The 20,063-nt window shown below is 43.4% G+C and overlaps 1 protein-coding gene across 3 annotated transcripts in view; it reads right to left on the bottom strand.

Moving 5' to 3' along the window:
• PRICKLE3 (prickle planar cell polarity protein 3) overlaps nucleotides 1-19,077 on the bottom strand; it is a 33,819-nt gene extending 14,742 nt beyond the window's left edge. The window contains exons 1-5 of one of the 3 annotated variants that reach the window (XM_081953896.1): nucleotides 18,945-19,077; nucleotides 12,481-12,566; nucleotides 10,516-10,699; nucleotides 6,151-6,264; nucleotides 2,379-2,516 (exon numbers count right to left, since the gene is read on the bottom strand). In XM_081953896.1, coding sequence (XP_081810022.1) covers nucleotides 2,379-2,516; nucleotides 6,151-6,264; nucleotides 10,516-10,699; nucleotides 12,481-12,566; nucleotides 18,945-18,986 — 564 coding nt within the window. In that variant the 5' untranslated portion in view covers nucleotides 18,987-19,077. Of the gene's footprint in view, nucleotides 1-2,378; nucleotides 2,517-6,150; nucleotides 6,265-10,515; nucleotides 10,700-12,480; nucleotides 12,567-15,930; nucleotides 15,984-18,944 lie in introns of those variants that run through there. The other 2 variants (XM_081953897.1, XM_081953898.1) reach the window with 2 other exon arrangements.
• Nucleotides 19,078-20,063: the final 986 nt, after the last annotated feature.

The raw sequence follows: 20,063 nt of genomic DNA, 5'->3' as shown, positions 1-20,063 counted from the left end.
TCGTGATTACAGAATTCACAGACAGGCAAAAACCTTTTGGTAGGCAAAAAAGAAACGAGAACAAAAGTGTCCAGTTTATGCCTATAGTGTGGGTTTGTATGTCACACTAAGCCAAAATCAGACCAAACTGTGGCTCAATGTAATGTGCAAACTTCAAACGAGCAGAAATTGTTGCTCATCTAAGGGAGTATTGATCTTAGCCAGAGGCTTCTCCCAGCTCTGCTCTCCCTATTAACCTCTCCCTGGACTTACAAATACTGGAATCTTTTATACACAAACCATGGTTTAAAATACCCCAAATCTATCCCAAAGGCAGAAACTACATCTAATATCTCAACTTATACTTGGGGTAAGATGGGCGGCCAATACATTTTATAAATAAATAAATAGAAAAATAAATTATCAATATAATTATCTCATTGTGAATTAACAACATCTAGAACCAAATCACATCTAGTTAAGCACATGATCTGAAAAAGGGCTACAACATCTGGGCTGCAAAGATCCTTAGGGCCTGGTAGCCCTAGAACAAGAATCTAGATTAAATCTGATACTCAAAGGTTTAGATACATGATTGGGAAATCTGCCTTTTTAAGGTTGGTTCCCCAATAGTGACTTAGAGCATCTTCTAGAGCAGGGCTCTCAAACTTGCAGCCCATGGGCTGAATGCACCACGCACTGGCCACGCCCACGCCCGGTTTGGCAAAGGGGGAAAAAAGTCCTGATATGTCACGTGACACTGCCATGATGATTTGAGTTTGACACGTCTGTTCTAGTGCACAGTTGTGAAACTCGATCATGTCACATGACATATTGTGACATATTTTTGCCTTTGCGGAGCTGGGGTGGGCATGGCCTGCGGTGACACATCCGGCCCACAGGCCACCACTTTGACAGGCCTGTTCTAGAGTTATCCAACTACAGTATTCTTCTGCAAAAACAATAATGGTGGCAAAGGTTTGCCCCATTTCAACAGCTGGATAATACTGTGAGGATGCTATTGATGATTACTGAGGAAATGGTCTAAACACCCCAAATTCCAGCAATAAACTGAAGCCTGGGATCACCAAGGCTTTAGCCCCACAAAGTCAGGCAACATTTCTGGAATCCCCAAATAAGCAAAGAGGAGTAATCAGGTCCAGGAGGCCTTTTGCTAGATAGATACTTCTGAAATAAAGGAACAGGCCTCCAGGGTTCAAAGACTGTAATTTACAGGGAAGGATTGTACTGTACATCTTTCCCTTTAATAAGCACAATTCTTTTTCATGCTACTTAAGAGTTGATCATAAAAGAGGCTGGTTTATACTTTAGTACTTTATAATAAAAGAGGCCGACGCAGCTTCCTTGACTCGCTACTTGTATATGGGGATTAGTGATACTGCCTCAAGATATACAGGAGTCTCTGAATGAAACTCTGTGAAGCCCCAAAAACCTTCAAGGCAACCGAAGTAGCTAGTGGTTCCAACAGCTGCTACAGACACCTGCACAGTGTCCTCTTTCCTCTGGTGACACTTCCTACAGCAATAGGCGGTTTCTTTGACTTAGAATTCCACTGAGGAACCATAAAGATGGCGCCACTTCCTTTTCTCCCTCAACTGGAGGAAACAGGAGCAAACTGGCAAATGGCAACACACTACAGAGGGAACTAGGATGCTCTCCAGACATGCTTTTAGCCGCTGCCCTAAATGCCAACCCGTGCAGCCATTTTAAAGATTTGCACGGCATGACAGTTTGTTCACAAAATCCCGTATGAATGAAACCCACAACAATAGCAGAAGTGGGCAAGGGACAGAAGTCCTTCCAATGCAGACTGCTCTGAGAACCACCAGGAAAGGGAAGCACCGGAGAGTTCTGGAACCTGCCAGGAAGTTCGGTTTCTGATTTCATCAGCCACTCTGAGGTTAATGCCACTTTCAACATAAAAGACTCAAGGAGCCACGATCAGTCAATAAAGCTTTTTACTATGGTTTTAATCTGAACTTTTATCACACTAAATGTTGGGAGGATGGTCTATGTTTTGAGAATGTGCGTCTGGACACATCTAAATACCTGAAAGTGAAGAAGGAGGCTAAAATTTGGAAGGGGAATTGACTTCTTTTCCTCTGGAGCTTAGCATATTGGGAAATATGGTGGAAGCAATCAGGTATTGGAGAGAAGTGGTAGGCTCTTTTTTCCCCCATTTCTTATTTTCTCTCTTGCTTCATCCCCCAATCATTTGCTATTTTTCAGATGCTGGGCCTAAAACAGAGTCTCAAGACCCTACTGCCAAAAGTCCAGTTTGAGTCAAAATTATTTCTCCCAAGAACTTTTTTTTTTAAAAAAATAATTCTTCTCAAACGGTTTTACATTGATAAGGGTACAAAACGACACGCAAGTACCTGTTCACAGATGGCTCCGGTTATGGTGACAGGAAAGAGCCGGACCGTTCCTCGGCCAAGGTTCTCTCGCTTACGCTGCTGTGAGAATAATTTCAACTCCTTGGCCTCCTCCTCTTCCAGGGAGCTGCAGTACTGAGCCTGGATAAAGATTTGAAAAGGAAGGCAAGATGGTCAAAAAAGGTCAAGATTTATTTTTTTCTACTGATGACTCTGGGACAGGGTTTCCCTTCCAGGAACACTCAGTATATGCCCTGTTCTCAAAATGAAAAATCTGGAATAAAATCACAAAGGGAGGATAGGTAGCTGGCTGATGAATACTTAGTGTAATCCCAGCATTCCTCTTGCTGGTGAACTCCAATTCTCCTTATGTCCAGCCAACACAGTCAGTCAGTTCTGAAGCATGAGGGCAACTGCAGTCCATCCACATCTGGAGAGCTGTAGGTTGGCTAACTAGGCCCCAGCTGAAACAGAGAACCATCCATTTACTGGGCCAAGTCAGACAACACCAGCCTTCAGATTAGAGCAAGAAAGACAATAGATTTAGCATAATGTTATACAGATCATTGGTTGAATATATCTGTAGCAAAGGAAAGAGAGAAGAGAGAGATGGGAGAAAGAGAGGAGGATAAAAAGGAGATGGCCCAAGAAACAGGAAAAAATCTGGGTAACCCCTTCAACTCATTGCAAACATTCAGCCCCGAACATACTCCTTCTAAGAGAACGAAGATCTCAGCAGGGGAAAAAAAAGATTTTACGCCCTTTGATCTGTACAATGCAGACACCAAGGAAACAGATAAACTGCTGGCAAATGAACAATTCCAGCAAGCGAAACCAGCCCAGGTCAGGGTAGCAACTAACTAGCCATAAATCATAGGAACAGACTGCCCTATCAGGCCCCAGGGATCTGGTAGCCCAGAAGATAAAAGAAATCAATTAAATCTTACCCAGGGAAAAATTTATATTTCACATCAGTCTGTAACTGAGAATGGTGGTTGCCCACAAGTATGGGGAAACCATTAGCTTACTGACCTTTTGTAAGCAAATCAATTCCTACCCCCTAGGAGGCAAGGAATGTCCAGGGAGAGCTCACACAGACTTGGGACTCTGGAGGTTGATCAGAAGGCTACATCAAAGAGGGCCCCTTCTCAAGGAAGCTCTGAGCCTAATGATTAATTTACCTCCTTGAAAGTTAAAGAGGGTGGAGTAAAGAGGTTTAGTACAGAAATCCTTCATCTGTTTACAGTTTGAAACTGGCAACCCTCTACCAGGTTTTTTTTTTACAAAATTCTGAGATGCCTGAGGACAGTAGTTTATTTGAACAATCCGTACTCCCACACCCTTTCTTCACAGCATTCTATGCGAGCATATTTTTCTTCACTGTCTTTTGTCCACTTGTCAACAGTCCAATAGCTGGAAGGAGACCTGAAATAGATCTTGGCATTATATTTTTAACTAATTCATTTTGCGACCCCTGGTTAAAAAAATGGTGATCCACCTACGGTAAGTACAAGAGATACCAAGTTATACTTCAGGAGTCCTTCTGTGTAAAGGACCCAAGGCAATTAATCACCCAAGCTCTTTTTTTTAAAAGATACAGACTTTGTCTATTTCATTTCTCACAGTTACAGTTATTATTGGGAACAAAGCTTGGCCCTTTCAATCTGCAACCCTTTCAAAGTGCAGAAAACTTAGGAAAAAATGCAGCATTTTAATGTTTTTAATTTTAAAAACATCACGTTTCTAATTCTTATTTAAATCATTGATCAAAACATAGTAAAAACTGCAGAATTTGTTGTTGTTGGGTTGTTTCAATAGAACTTCCCCATTCCTTTACATACTGCAAAAGCAGAATAACAATGATAAACAACAATACCAACCTCATTCAAGTAATCATAATATTACATCAGTACAGTATCTCCTGGTAAGATATTTTGAAAAGGCACATATAGTAGATAGTTATGCACTGCTATCCTAATGGGCATCACAAATTACAAGAATAATTATGAATGCTTTTTTGGGGGTGATTATTGGTCCCTGCCACCTGTGGTAGTTTAAGCCCAATTATTTAGACTGCAAACAGAGAACAGGACTGTGTAAACTGCCCTCAGAGCAGATAACCGGTGACTGACAACCCAGCAGGTGAGAAGGCAAAGAAACTAATCTAGCAAAATACACAAGATTGATCTTGAGGAAATTCCTTTCTGATTCAGAGGGTGGCAATCATTTTAACCCTTTAGGCTTCCCATTGTGTCCACACATCAAGAACAACCAGGAACTCTGCAAACACACTCCTTTTCTAAACTGATGATTGGTAGAAGCCTGGGGAAGGTGGATTGGGAACTAAAGGCGGCAGGACTAGAAAACAACTTCCGGAGGACATAATAGTGTTCTGAAGAAAATAGCAGAAGACTGCATTGGAATGAAGAGCCAGTGAGTAGACTATCTCTTCAATAATTCCACTCTGGACAAGAAGATTTGAAATTGCCCACAAGCGCTCCAAGCAGCTGCTTCTTGTGATGGGGATCTCTGGAAGATTTAGAGCTCTGAGAGATGAAGGAAGAGTCATCTTTTTCAAACTGAAGCCAGCACCTTTGACAGGACACTGAGTTTGCATAATTCCTTTTCTAATCACTTTCAGGAATTGCTTCTGAACTGCTTTAGAAATCTTTAAATCAACAGGTTTGATAACACTGGATGAATTTGGTTCAATCCTTTGCAAAAGAAGTTTTAATTATAAATTTAAGAATTTAGGATTTTTTTTTTTCAAAAGGCATGATTAAAATTTTGATTTTCATGAGCTACAAGCTCACTATGGGTCCAGGTAAAATTGAAAACTAGAGGGAATTAAAGATTAAAGGAAAAGGAAAAGAGCACGTCAATTCAATGTACAAATACAGAATGAAGCAAAATATTTTAACATTGGATATATTCAAGGATATTTTTGAACAATGGACCTAAAAGTTAATTTTAATATCATCTGCCTCAAGAGATAAACTGTGTTTAAAAATTGTTATGGCTGAGGAACAAGTTCTACCTGACAAAATCAAGTCTGATATGGAAAAAGATGTTACACTATGTAGACAAAAGAAACTGGCTGATGTCTTAATATTTAAAGGGAATATACGAACAACAAACCAAGAACCTGACCTGGATAATTTTCCTATATTTGATTTGAAAAAGAGGCTTATTAACGTTTTAGGGGAAAAAATGAAACAAAATTAAACATGGCATTATTTGAAAAAAATAAAGATTAAAATTGTTAAAGGTAAAAATAAAAGGAAAGCATCTAAAGTTAGTTTACTTGGTTCAAAGTTATAACTGATTTGAAATAAATTGAATTGTTCGATGGTCCCGTGGCGAGTTATCCTGTGACGAGTTAGCTGTGGTGAGTTTCCTATGGTGAGTTGGCTGTGGTGGGTTCTCCCATTCTGCTTAACCAGCATACTAGCAACAAAGGACAGTATTCCTGCATCTTTCATTGTTTAGAAATGGGATTCCCGACACTTATAGTTTTTGTAAGAAAAGATCATTCTTGTTGAAGTTCTTGCTTCCTCACAATTAATGGAAGCGTCTTGAACTTTTGCATCTGGCTACACATATCAAGTATAGAACTCTCAAGAAAACAGCTTTCTATAGGAAATAGTCTCTTAACGCCATCACCCCCACATCCCCATTCCTTCCTTCCTATACAATAATAATAATAATAATAATAATAATAATAATAATAATAATAATAATAATAATAATAATAATAATAATAATCCCTCCTCACCTCAGTGTCATGAGGTGGAAGCTGGTGCAACAGCTGACGAATGCGGTACCGTTCTCCAGGGCTGTTGACATAAGGGACTTTGTCTTCTGGGAGGCAGCTGAAGAACTGATAGACCTGAGGGTAAAAAGCACCATTTGTGAATTTTGAAGGAGGAAATTAGAGAAGAGAGCCAAGAACAGAGCACACAGTGGTTGCATCCAGGACTCAGTGGGTGTAGCAAAAAAATTCTCCATCTTCTCCCAGGAAGCATACATAAAACTAAATCCCTCAAACAAGTTAGGTCATCCCGGTTAGACCTCAAAATGCTGACAGGATGCTCTGGGCATATGCAGTAATTCTCTGGAAGCAAAAGTGTCCCCTGCAAGTATATTATTATAGGGGCTCCATAGTTATACAAATTATTCTACCCATAAGAATAGGATGCAGGATCAAGGCCATTAACTCAGGGGCAGGTGGCATGTTTGGTTTATAGAAAGTTCCAAGTTCAAATGTCTAGATTTACCAGATATAAGAGGCTCAAGTAGCAGTGCTGAGGAAAAACATGGACATCACAAACACCCTCAGATGATGGGCAACCTGTGATTCAATGGGGTCTGATTCCCACTACCCTTTTTCTTTGATAGTTCCCAGAACTTTTCCAACTATGACTGCCCAAAATCAGTACTTTTCCTGGTCTTCTTAGATATATTTGACCTTAAAACAGGTTTACGTTAACCCAAGTGTTCTTAGCTCATCCCACGTTATATGGCCCAACTCAGAAAGCATCATCGTCTGACCCAGTGCAGCCCTTGTGCCCTCTGAAACAGGAAATTGAATCCCCCACCAATCAAAATATTTTATCCCTGAGGAACAGCAAGCAATAAAACCTTTCCGTTTGCTACAAGATCAAGCTTTTTTCCTATTGTATCATTTAAAGATAAAGATACCCCAATCTGATCTACTGAATCCAACACGGAACTTCCCCCACCAATCTCCTTTACTCATAATAATAAACCAGTGATACAAACATTCACACACACAACACAAAATTTCCATTTTGCGATTTAAATTTAGTTCTGTCCAGCACGTTGGGAAGAAGGCAGAATATTTTTATTTTAATAAGTGTTATCCAAACAAATCTTTAAGACAACAGTGGGATCCATTCAGCTGCACTGGTCTGAAATAGTTCTCCATAACATCGCTACTATAAATTTATCAAATAAATATTATTCCCAGACTCAACTCTCAGCTCAGTGGATTTTTCCAGAAAAACACTTTCTTGTGGTCTAATAAACTGGCCTTACAGGGTTCTCTGGATAATTTACAGGATAAAAAGGATAAATACTTTCTGTAATGAAAAGTCTGATAAGAAACAGCAGAAAGTACTATAAATGATTCTCTTTAATCAGTTTAAAACAAGGCTTTACTAATCAGATTACAAGCAGCCTGGCTTTACTGGAACGATGAGGTGACACAATAGGCACACATACACCCAAAAACTGCTTTGTAATTAAACTAATTCTATCCCATTTAAACTTCCTGCCTTCTTCTTTAGAAAAACACCCATTTTATCAAGGTCAGCATCAGTACAGCCACATACCTTTTTAAAAAATCATGATAAGTACCCCTGCATGAAGATTTCAGTGAGATTCAATACTCAGAAATTAGGTCAATTAATCCAATAAAATACTGAAATCTTGCTGAGATTTCCTTCCCCCTTTTAGAAAAATGTAATCATAGGGTTAGAAGGCCTTTAGTCCAACCACCTGCTCAAGCAGGAGACTCTATACCATTCTGGACAACTGGCTGTCCAATCACTCCTTGAAAACCTCCAGTTTTATACCAAGAAAAGTTAATAACACTCCAACACTAAGAGAGCAATATGTCACATAGCCATTTAAAAACGATTATCATCATCTGAAAAAGTGGAGGAAGAAAGACAGTAAATAACTGGGGATTTGAGCAAGGAGCAAGAATGAGAAGTTAGAAATGGTATGTTGGTGTGAGAGGAGCTTACTACTGAATCTTTCATGCCCAAAGGTGTAGTAAGGAAGGTCTGGAAGGATTCAGTAGTAAGGCCTCCCCCAAACACATTTTCTATCTTCCATTATTTGCTATCTTTCTTCCTCCATTTCTTTCAAAGAAAGTAAACCAAGATGTTCAAAAATACCAATCTGTACCACGTTTCTCCGAAAATACGACATGTCCTGAAACTAAGGCCATGCCAGATTTTTGCGGTGGGCAAAAATATAAACCCTCCCCCGAAAATAAGCCCTAGTGAAGAGATGGGTTTAGCCAGAACAGGGGGCAGCCCTTCCCTTCCCCGGTCACCTCAGGGCTTCTTGGCCCCTTAATCAGATCAGTTGGGCCGCTCCGTTCACAAAACAGCTGATTCGCGGGTGCCACTCAGGCCTCTGCCTACAGCAAATGCCAGCCGCTTTTTCAGCCAATTGCAGCTGCGAAAGAAGCCGGAGGCCAAGCAACACAACCCAAATGCCTCATGCCCTTCTTGCCTAACAGTGACAGTCACAGCTCGCAATTCCGTCCACGGAACAGGAAAAGAAGGCATGGAAATCAATATACCTGGGACATCGGAAGAAGCCATGCAAGGAGACGCTGCTGCCAAAGTACAGGAAATCTCCCCCCCCCCCAACCTGCAGATCGTCCTTTCAAAGAGGAGTTTCACCAGGATGAAGGCGACACAAACGCCGCCTTCGGCCACCTCTTCGTCCTGGTGAAACTCCTCTTTGAAAGGACAATCTGAAGGTTTGGGGGGGGGGGTGATTTCCTGCACTTTGGCAGCAGCGTCTCCTCGCAGGGCTTCTTCCGATGTCCCAAGTGTATGGATTTTAATGCCTACAGGAGGTCACTTCTCACCTGCATATTCACATTGAAGGCTCGAAATGGGGCGTTTTTGCAAATGGCTTGAAAATGGGGAGGGAAATATTCCTGCCGCTCCCCCTGTTCTGAAGGTCAGCATAGACTGAGAACAGGATAAGAGATGAAATCCCACCTCCCCATTTTCAAGAGGTTTGAAAAACGCCACATTCCAAGCCTTCACATTATCCAGGATTGCAGGCATCCGGGAAGATTTTGGCTCTTATCCTGTTTTCAGTCTGTAACCTTCAGAATAGGGGGAGAGGCAGGAATATCCCCCTCTATATTTTCAAACTGTTTGCAAAAACGTTCCATTTCGAGCCTTCAGCATATTCCAGGATTGCAGGATTGAAGGCTCGGAATGAGGCATTTTTGCAAAAGGCTTGAAAATGGGGAGGGGAGATTTTCCTTCCTCTTACCCTGTTCTGAAGCTCAGCACAAACTCAGAACAGGATAAGAGGTAAACCCCCCCCCCCCACTTTTCCTGGCAATCGTTCTTTCCTTGGGATCTCAGCGCAGACGCACATCCCCCAAATGCTCTACCCGAAGCCTTCTCTGCGTCTGTGCAGAGCTCCCAAGGAAAGGATGGTGTGTATGTGTGTGTCAGAAAGAGATCCCTAACCCCCCCCCCTCCCAAAGCAGCCACATCCCTCCACTAACCTGTTTTCCTGCTCCATTCTCCACTGCCATGTGCAGGGCAAGAAAAGTAGTTTGTGGGACTACTTCCAACTTCGCGAGATCTTTTTTTTTTTTTTTTCGAGAACTTGGAAGGTATTTTCTGGTATTTTTTTTACCATAGGCACAGAGTCTACTTTTCTTGTCCTGCATTGGAGCGGAGAATGGAACTGGAAAGCAAGTTAATGAAGGGATGTGGCTGCCTTGGAGGGGGAGTGTGTGTGTGTGTGTGTGTGTGTGTGTGTGTATGTGTTTGTTCGTTCTGCCAGGAAGAGCTCTCCCCCACCCCCCACGAGGCGAGAGCAGCACAGTCAGCTGGTTCCACAGCCAGCAAGCAGGGCAGGCGAAGGCCAGGATGCAAGGAGGACTTGGGTCATTGTGGCCGCAGGCAAGGAGATGGTGGGACGGAGAGGGTGGGGCTGGTGGGCTTGCTGCTTCCTGCACCTGAAAAATAATAAGCCCTCCCCCTTTAATAAACCCAAGGCCATATTTCGTGGGTCAAAAAAATATAAGACCATGTCTTATTTTCGGGGAAACACAGTACTATTGACTGCAGTATTGTGGAACGGTCATGCCTTCTCCCACAGAACACTGGGAGATGTAGTTCAAGACAAAATTAACAAAGCAGGATATGTGTAAAAATGCTCAGAACTACTCCCAGAAATCTTTGGAAAAAGCCAGGACAACTGAACTGGCACTAAACATGGGGGCTAACCAAATGACACCGGGTAGGGGGGGAGAGCTAAAAACACATTGCACCAAAAATACATGTAACCTTCTCCTGATTTGCTGCAGGTTGGGTAGAGTCTCAAAAGATAGAACCCATAGCATCACCTGTTCAGGCTTGAGCCCTGGAGGTATCCAGGCATATTCCTCGGAAGCACAGCCAGAATCATCATCTGAGATGGAGTGACGCTGGAAGTCGGAAATGAGGCGGCACATCATCCTTTCCAAGTCGACAGGAGCCATGCGTACCGCATGCTCTTCCCGGGGACACTTGCAATGTTGGCAGATCTTTCTATACAGGAAGGAAAATGCTTATAGTGACATAAGTCTTGGAAGAGCCGAGAGAAGCTGCAAGAAACAAAAGATCTCACAGAATTCTGTTACCTGCCAAAGATTTTTTTAAAAAATAAGCATAATTCCTCAAGACTTTCCCTATAAATCCTCCTATTGGACCCTGACCAATATTAAATGGGTCCCATCAACCTCTATTTAGATACATTCATTCTTAATTACAGACCCAGAAATCTAGAATGAATGATTAACTTAATAACTAGCTGGCAAACCACAAGGTCACATTCAACCAGTTTTAAGGTAGAAAACAAGGTAGTGTGAGTAATCTAAAAATGAAATGAACCCAAAATATAGCAATAAACAGATAGCTGATTTTTTAAAAAAACTAAGCTTTTATAAACCAATATCTTATATTTTATTATTATTGCATGCTACCCCATCCCTTAAACTAAATTCCGAAATTTCTACAACTGAATAGCAATGCAATCTATAAAACTAAATGGATTTTTGTATATATTGTGTTTATTTGCACTCTGACTACAAATAAGGATCAGTCTAGTTCCCTAAACTTTACAACAAGGACAATAAGAAGAATGCAACAGACTGTGTTCAACCTTCACAATGGGGTTATCACCAGTTCAATAGAGATTATAGTACAGTTGGTGATTGGTGAAGCAATTCTCAAGCTTCCCTTCCCAGAGACTGGCTGACAGAAGCCAGGGGAAAAGGCAACCAGTGGTGAAGCAAGATAATTGAGGTGAATGGTGAAATGCAGAGGGACAATTCAGGCTATAACCTGGAGATGTTGTATAGTGAAGAAGAAGGGGATGTATAGTGAATAATGGAGAGAGATAGAATAAAAATATTCTTCAATCGCACTATTTTTCTGCTTCCATGCAGATTTTTATTCAGAAAAAATAATGGTCAATATTTGGGGGGGGGGGGGGAATTGAGTCCAGAAAAGTTATGTTCGAAAGAGAAAAATGAGATGAATGTGAAAAGAGCAATGAGAAACAAATGAAAATTATTATGAATGCTGGGAAAAAAGCATGGCACTATAATAACTAGAGAACAAAAGACGCAGGGCTGAGACAATGTTTTAATTCATTTATCTGAAATTCTACTTGGAAAGCATCACAGCAACATCTGCAGGATCCCATGGCTTTTATCAGTCTAATCCCTCTCCCCACACCCAAACACAAAACACTTAAAAACAAATAAAACAATAGGACGAGTGAAAATAGTACAAGCAGAAAAGGCAGATGTCAGAATGAATTAAAGAGGGTGAGGAGCATATCAGGCAGCCCTAAGCATGTTTATTCAGAAGTCAGCTTCTGACTGCAGGTGCACAATTGTGTATTCCTTAACAATTATTCCAACGCCCGGTTTCTTCTAGATATATTAGGCTAGAAGTCTTATGAGTAGATATATAGGAGGATGAAGGCAATAGTCTAACCTTGTAAGGGTTCCCAGTTACAGAAAGGTGTAGTGTGTATTGTTTGTGCAAGTTAAATATGGGTTTCAAAACGAGAGAAAAAGGTTTTTCTAAAGCAGCTAAAATCAGACTTTTTCAACTTGGTGCCTATAATTGCCTATATCAGCTGAGAATACTGAAAACTGTTAGATGCCAGATTGAGTTAGAAAACCACAGTGAATCTAAACAATGAATGCAAACAACATATGGCAGCCCAGTAAACCAGGGAGGGCCAGGATGGAAAAACCACTTGGAGCATGGAGGGAGGGGACTAGGTAGAGCAAAGGAGGGACAATACATTCTCCTACCTCCATCCATGCACTAGGAAGCCTGGGCACTGCTCCCCACACGCCTGACACGGTTGGCCCCGGTCAGGGTCCTCCAGTTCAGGCAGCTGATATAAGACAGAAAGGCAAGAAATCAACCACCAAAACTGCAATGGCATCCATGTCACAATTCCCAACGTTCCCACCCTACAGTTCCTATTTAACTGCAAAGCCCGCTTCCACCTGCCAGCGTGATCACTATACATTCACTAGCAGGAATCTTCGGCAAGACCAATGTGGGTGAGGCCCACTTTCCAGTATCTATCTAACCAGGTGGTACCCATTGATGCTCTCCAACCCCAACCATTCCAGTTGTCTCTACCCACAGATGGGGATGCATCAGTACTGTCAATCCAAATGCTTGTACAACTGGTCCCAGCAGGTTCCCAACAACATTGTTCACCAATTCCCATTTGAAATGAATTGCCTATATTTTTAGGTTGGCTTTTACTACAGAACATGTACAGGTAGTCCTCAACTTACAACCATTTATTTAGTGACTGAAGATATAGCGGCACTGAAAAAAGCGACTTACGACCGTTAACAACGGTTGTAACATCCTCGTGATCACATGATCACAATTCGGACGCTTGGCAACTGGCATGTACTTATGACAGTTGCAGTGTCCCAGGGTCATGTGATCACGACCCACGACAATGGGGAAGCCAGATTTACTTTACAACCACAATAACTTAACAGCTGCAGTGGCTCACTTAACTGTAGCAAGAAAGGTTGTAAAATGAGGCAACATTCACTTAACAACTGTCTTGCTTAGCAAAGGGGGTCAATTGTGGTCGCAAGGATCACCTATGCTATTCCTGGGAGGTAGAACTGAATTTGGGTAGAGAAATAAGAGAATTCTATTTCCAAAACTCCCTTTCCAGAGAAAGGAACAGGGATGGCCTGAAGCCAGCCTTCAAAACCTCTGGCCAGGCTCTATCTGAAGCAGAGAGGATATTTTTTTTAAATAAGGGCTCTTGAGACCTTGGACCAGTCCCGCTCTCTGAGCCCTAGGAAGCTGGCAAAGGCAAACCGTTTCCAAAAAGCCCTGCCAAGCAAACTGCAGACTTGTTCAGACAGTCACCAGAAGTCAAGACTGGCTGGAAAGCAGCACCCTCTCCTCTCGCCTTGCCACCACCAACCAGTCTTGCTGAGAAAATGGTGTGTGTGTGTGGGGGGGGGCAGTCTCTTCCTCCATGCCAGCTGCGGGAAGCCAGTGAAACTGCTAAGCAAGGAGCTTTGCGGGTGAAACTCTGTTCCTGCACAGGCCTAGAGAAGGGAACGTTAAGGAAGCCGTAAGGAACGAGCAGGGAATTGTGGGGAGAAGGGCAACCCACACAGGCCGCGACCTGCTCTGTGTATTCAGCAAGGCAGGAAAAGGCCAGACGTTGGCTTCCTGCCACTACAGGTGACTGACAAAAAGTCGGCAGCAAAAGCAAAAGGCGCCTTGGGAAGCTTTGACGCGGGACGGAGAAGACCGGAGAGCGGAGAGGCTACGCGAGCGCGACGAGAAGGAGAGTTTAATCGGCTGCGAAATTGCATAGAGCGGAATGGGAGTTTTCCCGGACGTTTTTCTTTTTTGGGGGGGGGGGTGTACTTTCCGTCCATCTTTGGCTCCTTCGTTTACGGATTTCATCACGCCCACGCGCGATGAATGAAGGGGGAGCGAGCGGGAAGCAATGCGCTCGGAAGGGAGAGGGAGAAGGTGCCGGGAACCGCTCCCACTTCCCCCCCAAGGCAAACTCCACTGAAGCCCCGCCTGAACTAGGCAGGAAAAAAGAGGTTTCGAGTATTTTATTCTCCGACTCGCACCCTTAGGCCAGGAGAGTGCCAGAAATAGTGAAATCAAGAGGAAAGGGGTAAAAAAAAAAGGGTGATCCCTGGACCGTCCATCATCCACTTTTCCCCCTGAAAGCCTCAAATTACCAGCTTTAGCTCACTACTGGCACTTCATCTTATGCTTTTCTTACCTTTCTGTAGAATGGCAGTGTATATCTTACCAGTTTTAAAAATAATTGAAAAGAGATCTGTAGGCTAGGATCTCTGCCTGGCTAACAGTTCATCCTCACAGTTGCCCAAATTGAAAGGGAGAAAGTGACTTGTAAACACTGTTAATTTTTTTAAAAATTCTGCCATAAGAAGGAAAAAACCCTATATATTTCCTGTTCCTGATAGGATATACCCCTCACGATTGCATTCTGCACATGTTCCAAAGCCCCTTATTATAGTTGTTATTAATTCCATAAGATGACAAAGGGAAACAACCCTTAGAATTCTTAAAAGTAAATCTTGTTTGAGAAGTGCATTCTGCAAATGCTCAAATATTTGCATTTTCTATAAAGAAAAGCAAACAACCAACAGCAGACACCATTTCTCAACAGAACGGGCAACCATTGTGTTAGAGTGCTCACAATCCCTAAGCAACATAATTCCTTTCCTCTCACATCTGTTAACTGATATCTACCCAGCCGTTTGCAGCTTAGGAGGGATTTCAAGGGGGAAGGATATAGTTCATCAGATGATGCTTTGATAAATCTGCCAGGGCAGACATAATATGAAACCTTTACCTCCCCTCCCCCTCCAGACTGGGGATTCACCATTATGTGACTCCTTTTTATTCTACTAATGTAACTATTTGTCTTTCTATATTCTTCTCCATAATAGCCCAACACAAGCCAAAAAGCTTTCTGTTAGAAGAAAAGGTAAAATACCACTGATCCCAATTACAGCTTTTCAGAAAATTGGCTTGGAGCCCTACAAAAATATTACTCACTCATGCCCTTTCTTTCTTACCTACACAATTTCACCCATCCCCATTACACCGTAATATTTGGTCTTACCCACTTCCAAAGCACTGCTCCAAAACTCACACTGAAACTTCAGTAAGGGAGAAAAAAAAACCAGGTAATGCAAGAGAGAGAAATGACAGAGAAAAAATGCTGTCTACATTACTTCACAGATGCTCACCATTTTTGTTCAGCTGCCCCCAGCACCTACTGTGTCCAACAAGAAATATGGACTTAACTTGGATTGCCCTAGAAGAGGGAACCCAGGGCAGAGAGAGAATTAACAGTTTTATTTCTAAAAGAAGCAAAAGTGGCAAAGTCCAGAAATATCTGTCCACACACCCCTCACATCAGCCCATACATCAAATGAAGGACTCTCTCCGGTCAAGTGTCTACAATAAGCTCAAACAAGAGTGTCCAATTAGAGCAAGACAACCACCCAAGCAAAGCATGCAAAAGAGAAGGAATGAAAGCAAGATGCTGAAAGACAGTTGTGAGCCACCAAAGATTGCATCACACACCAGAAGTTAGCCTACAAAGGCTATTGCCCTTCACCATCCAGCACAAACTCCTGAATGTTAGCTTGAAAGCTCTCTCCAGCAAAAGATCTTCATATCATCAACTAACTAAGCTATCAAAAAGTTACCTGTTCTCTTATTCAGGTCGGACCATGCTCATTTGCCTCTCCTTATGCCTGGAAGTGCCTCAGTGAACACCTGTTACTACCTCTCCCTCTTTCAAACCCCACCTCTTTTATGAAGCCTTTGGCTTAACTCCTAGGTTCTCATTGAGCAGAAGCTAAAATATCTCTAATAACAATTTAGACATGTTATTACACTGTTAAGTTGCCTCTCCCTATCCTTTTATTGTGCCTCCTACGAATACTAAAATTAATGGTATATGCTCCTCCAGCAAGGACCCAGATGCAGAAATTTTTTACTTGTGATTCATGTATTAAATTCCCATCCCACATTTCCTTCAGGAGCTTAAGGTGGTGCACATTAAGCTCCTTCCTCCCATTTTTCCTCACCGTTCTGTAGACAAGTTGGACTGAGATAGAATGACTATCTCAAATCACCAAGGAGTTTCTATAGGTGAAAGTGGGGTTAAACTTCTAACTCCTCAGTGCCAGTCCAACCGTGGCTCTGGAACATCACTACCCTTCATGGCACGTTATCAAAAAACCTTCCACCTTCAAGAGGAAAAGTGTCACTGGAAGACTCCATAGGCTCTTATTAATGAACTTAGCACATGGATGCTATGGGCAACTGGACATTAGGTATTGTTCACAGGGGTAAAGGATAGGGATACGCAGGGACCATTTACATGGAAAGAATGTATAACAATCTTCATGTGAGCAAACTTTATGCTTGTATCATCCACCTTTTTCTTAAGAGTTTCTACACTTCATGCTTGTCTCATTCACCTTTTTCTTAAAGATTTCTACAGTCTTTCTACTTGTTTTTAATTTATTAAGAAAGTCCAGTTCAGGATCTCAAAGCAGGAGCTAAGGAATGCTATGGCCTCCACATATTGATGAATTGTGGCTTTCCCACAATTCCTCCTCCTCTCACTCCTTCAACCCCCCCCCCATTATTTCCTCTGAAATACAACATGTTTATAATACAATAATACAATAGTAGAGTTGGAAGGGACCTTGGAGGTCTTCTAGTCCAACCCCCTGCCTAGGCAGGAAACCCTATACCGTTTCAGACAAATAGCTATCCAACATCTTCTTAAAGACTTCCAGTGTTGGGGCATTCACAACTTCTGGAGGCAAGCTGTTCCACTGATTAATTGTTCTCACTGTCAGGAAATTCCTCCTCAGTTCTAAATTGCTTCTCTCCTTGATTAGTTTCCACCCATTGCTTCTTGTTCTACCCTCAGGTGCTTTGGAGAATAGTTTGACTCCCTCTTCTTTGTGGCAACCTCTGAGATATTGGAATAATGCTATCATGTCTCCCCTAGTCCTTCTTTCTCTTAAGCTAAACATACCCAGTTCCTGCAACCGTTCTTCATATGTTTTAGACTCCAGGCCCCTAATCATCTTTGTTGCTCTTCTCTGCACTCTTTCTAGAGTCTCCACATCTTTTTTACATCGTGGCGACCAGAACTGAATGCAGTATTCCAAGTGTGGCCTTACCAAGGCATTATAAAGTGGTATTAACACTTCACGTGATCTTGATTCTATCCCTCTGTTGATGCAGCCTAGAACTGTGTTGGCTTTTTTGGCAGCTGCTGCACACTGCTGGCTCATATTTAAATGGTTGTCCACTAGGACTCCAAGATCCCTTTCACAGTTACTACTACTGAGTATGGTATCACCTATACTGTACCTGTGCATTCCGTTTTTGTTGCCTAAATGTAGAACCTTACTCTTTTCACCATTGAATTTCATTTTATTAGATAGTGCCCAATGTTCAAGTTTGTCAAGATCCTTCTGTATCTTAAGCCTATCTTCTGGAGTGTTGGCTATTCCTGCCAGCTTGGTATCATCTGCAAATTTGATGAGTTCCCCATTTATTCCCTCATCCAAATCATTGATGAAGATGTTGAAGAGTACTGGGCCTAAAACAGAGCCTTGGGGTACTCCACTGCATACTTCCCTCCATGTAGATGCAGTTCCATTGAGAACTTGGATTTAAGAGCATAAGAAATATTTTACAAGTCACCAACCTATTCCAGGTGTTTTGGGTTATGATTTCCATGATAGGTTTTGTGTTGATTCAAGTGTATGTTGACAAAACTCCTGAGAACAGAGGACTATGTTGTGGTTTGCAGAAACTCTATGATACAACAGGCATCCCAAACCATCTCTTTCATGCCACCTACCTCGGATTTACAAAACACCCTGCAAAGACAACGGGTCTCCAAAGCACAGCCACAGCTAAATGGCAACTGCCTTTGGAAAAACTAGCATTGTGTTCCCTTTGGGTGGCCCTCCTGTGGATATTGTGTCTCACTGTGTCTTTCCTACCGGAGGTGCTTTAATGCTTAATTGGCACCGCCCACTTTAGAGCTTGTACGGGACACCTTTCTAGGCCCCAGACTCAGCATCTTCTCTTATTAGGATGTGGTGGGGTAGCTGAAATTCTCTTGCCCTTCCTTCCAAGGGTCTGAGGTATTTCTGGTGAAATAACAGAACCCAGACTCTAGCGCCCACATTCCTCCTAAGAGCTGCTGACAAGGTATTCGTCCCCACACCCTGCCTGTCGCCAGCCCTGAGGCCGAGCCACCTGCCCTCTTTTGCCCTGTAATCCGAGCACCTTCATCCTCTTGGGGGAGGGGGGGAATCCCTTTTATCCGGAGGATTCCGTGGAAACCTTGGCGTGAGAAAATCCCTTCGGTCTCTTTACAATACAGTCCTGCTCTCCCCCACCCGCAGCCCCATGACGCCTCCTTTGGGGAGAGGGAATTAAGTTAATTGCACCCCGCTGGGACCAGCCCCGCCGCCTCTTCTCCCCGCCCATCCATTAACAGCGCCTCGTGCCGTTTCTGATCTCGTCCTCCGACCTCCCTCCCTCCCTTCCCTCCCCCACCTCCGAACTCCGAATGGGCCGCGGCTGCCTCCACGGAGGCTGGCTGGAGATGGCTTGCGGTGGTGGTGGGGGGTGTCCCATGATTCTCAACCCATCCCTTCTCCCATTGACGGGGACTCACGGCTCGGGTCGATCGTCGGCGCCGCGATCTGCGGTTGAACATGGCCCCGATCCCGCCGTCTTCAGCGCCCGGGCGCAAGGGGGAAACCTGGAGATAGGTGAGCCGCCCGGGCGCTGCTACGGCTGCGGCCGCGTTTCCCTTCCCCAAGGGAGGAGCCGCCGTCTCCGGATCCCTCCCCGCCTCCAGCCACCCAATCCCGCCCCTTCGCCTTCTCTTACGCGTGCTGCCTTTCCAACCTCCTCCTCTCCTCCTCTCAGGATCATTCCCTCCCTACGCGCTCTCGGCTCTTGTGCGCCTACCGGCTTCCCGGCTACGTTTGTCCTGGGCCCTAACAACCGCAATGGTCGAGGCTCGCAGAGGTGGCTTACTTGCATTGCGTGACTGTATGTGCGACGATCCACTAATGGTGCTTAGAAGGATCAGGTCCCCAGGATGCAAGCGCGGACCTCCGGCTGGCCGCACAAGCAGGTGGCTTCCTTCGCCCTGCGCCCCGAAGCGCGTCTTTGTCAAGCAAACGAGCTGGCTGCTTCCCTTCCCCACTCGCCTGGCCTTCCCGCTGTCACTTTCCATCCATTTAAGCTCTTCCCAGTCTTTTCTCCGTGCCTGCTGTCACTTCTTATTATCTAGCCAACCCCGCTTTTTTCCCTTCCATTGGCATCCCTGCCGCTTTTTTTTTCTTATCATGCTCCAGGCCCTTGGAGGCAATTTCCCTCTTTCTCAATTGTTGTCATTTCACCTCTTCTCACTTCCACAGCTCTACTCTTCAGGATAGACAAACGAGAGAAAAGAAGAAGGAAGGGAGGGAGGGAGGGAGGGAGGGAGGGAGGGAGAAAGAAGGAAGGAAGGAAGGAAGGAAGGAAGGAAGGAAGGAAGGAAGGAAGGAAGAAAGAAAGAAAGAAAGAAAGAAAGAAAGAAAGAAAGAAAGAAAGAAGCCCGTCTTTGGTTCTCCTGTAGCTACAGGAGACATCCCAGGAGACTTTGTCTACAGACTCTACACAGTAGCCCAAAATACTTTCTCTCTCTCTCTCTACCTGCCCAGTTCAGTCCTGACACAATTTGATTGCTATAAGCTTTCGCAAACTAGAGGATAATAAAGTCAGCCCGAGAGGCTTAACATTA

This window comes from Natrix helvetica (genome assembly GCF_964273705.1).
Source record: "Natrix helvetica genome assembly, chromosome: 1".
Classification (NCBI taxonomy): Eukaryota; Metazoa; Chordata; class Lepidosauria; order Squamata; family Natricidae; genus Natrix; species Natrix helvetica.
Note: the sequence above shows the minus strand (reverse complement) of the source record. Positions and strands in the feature narration are given on the sequence as shown.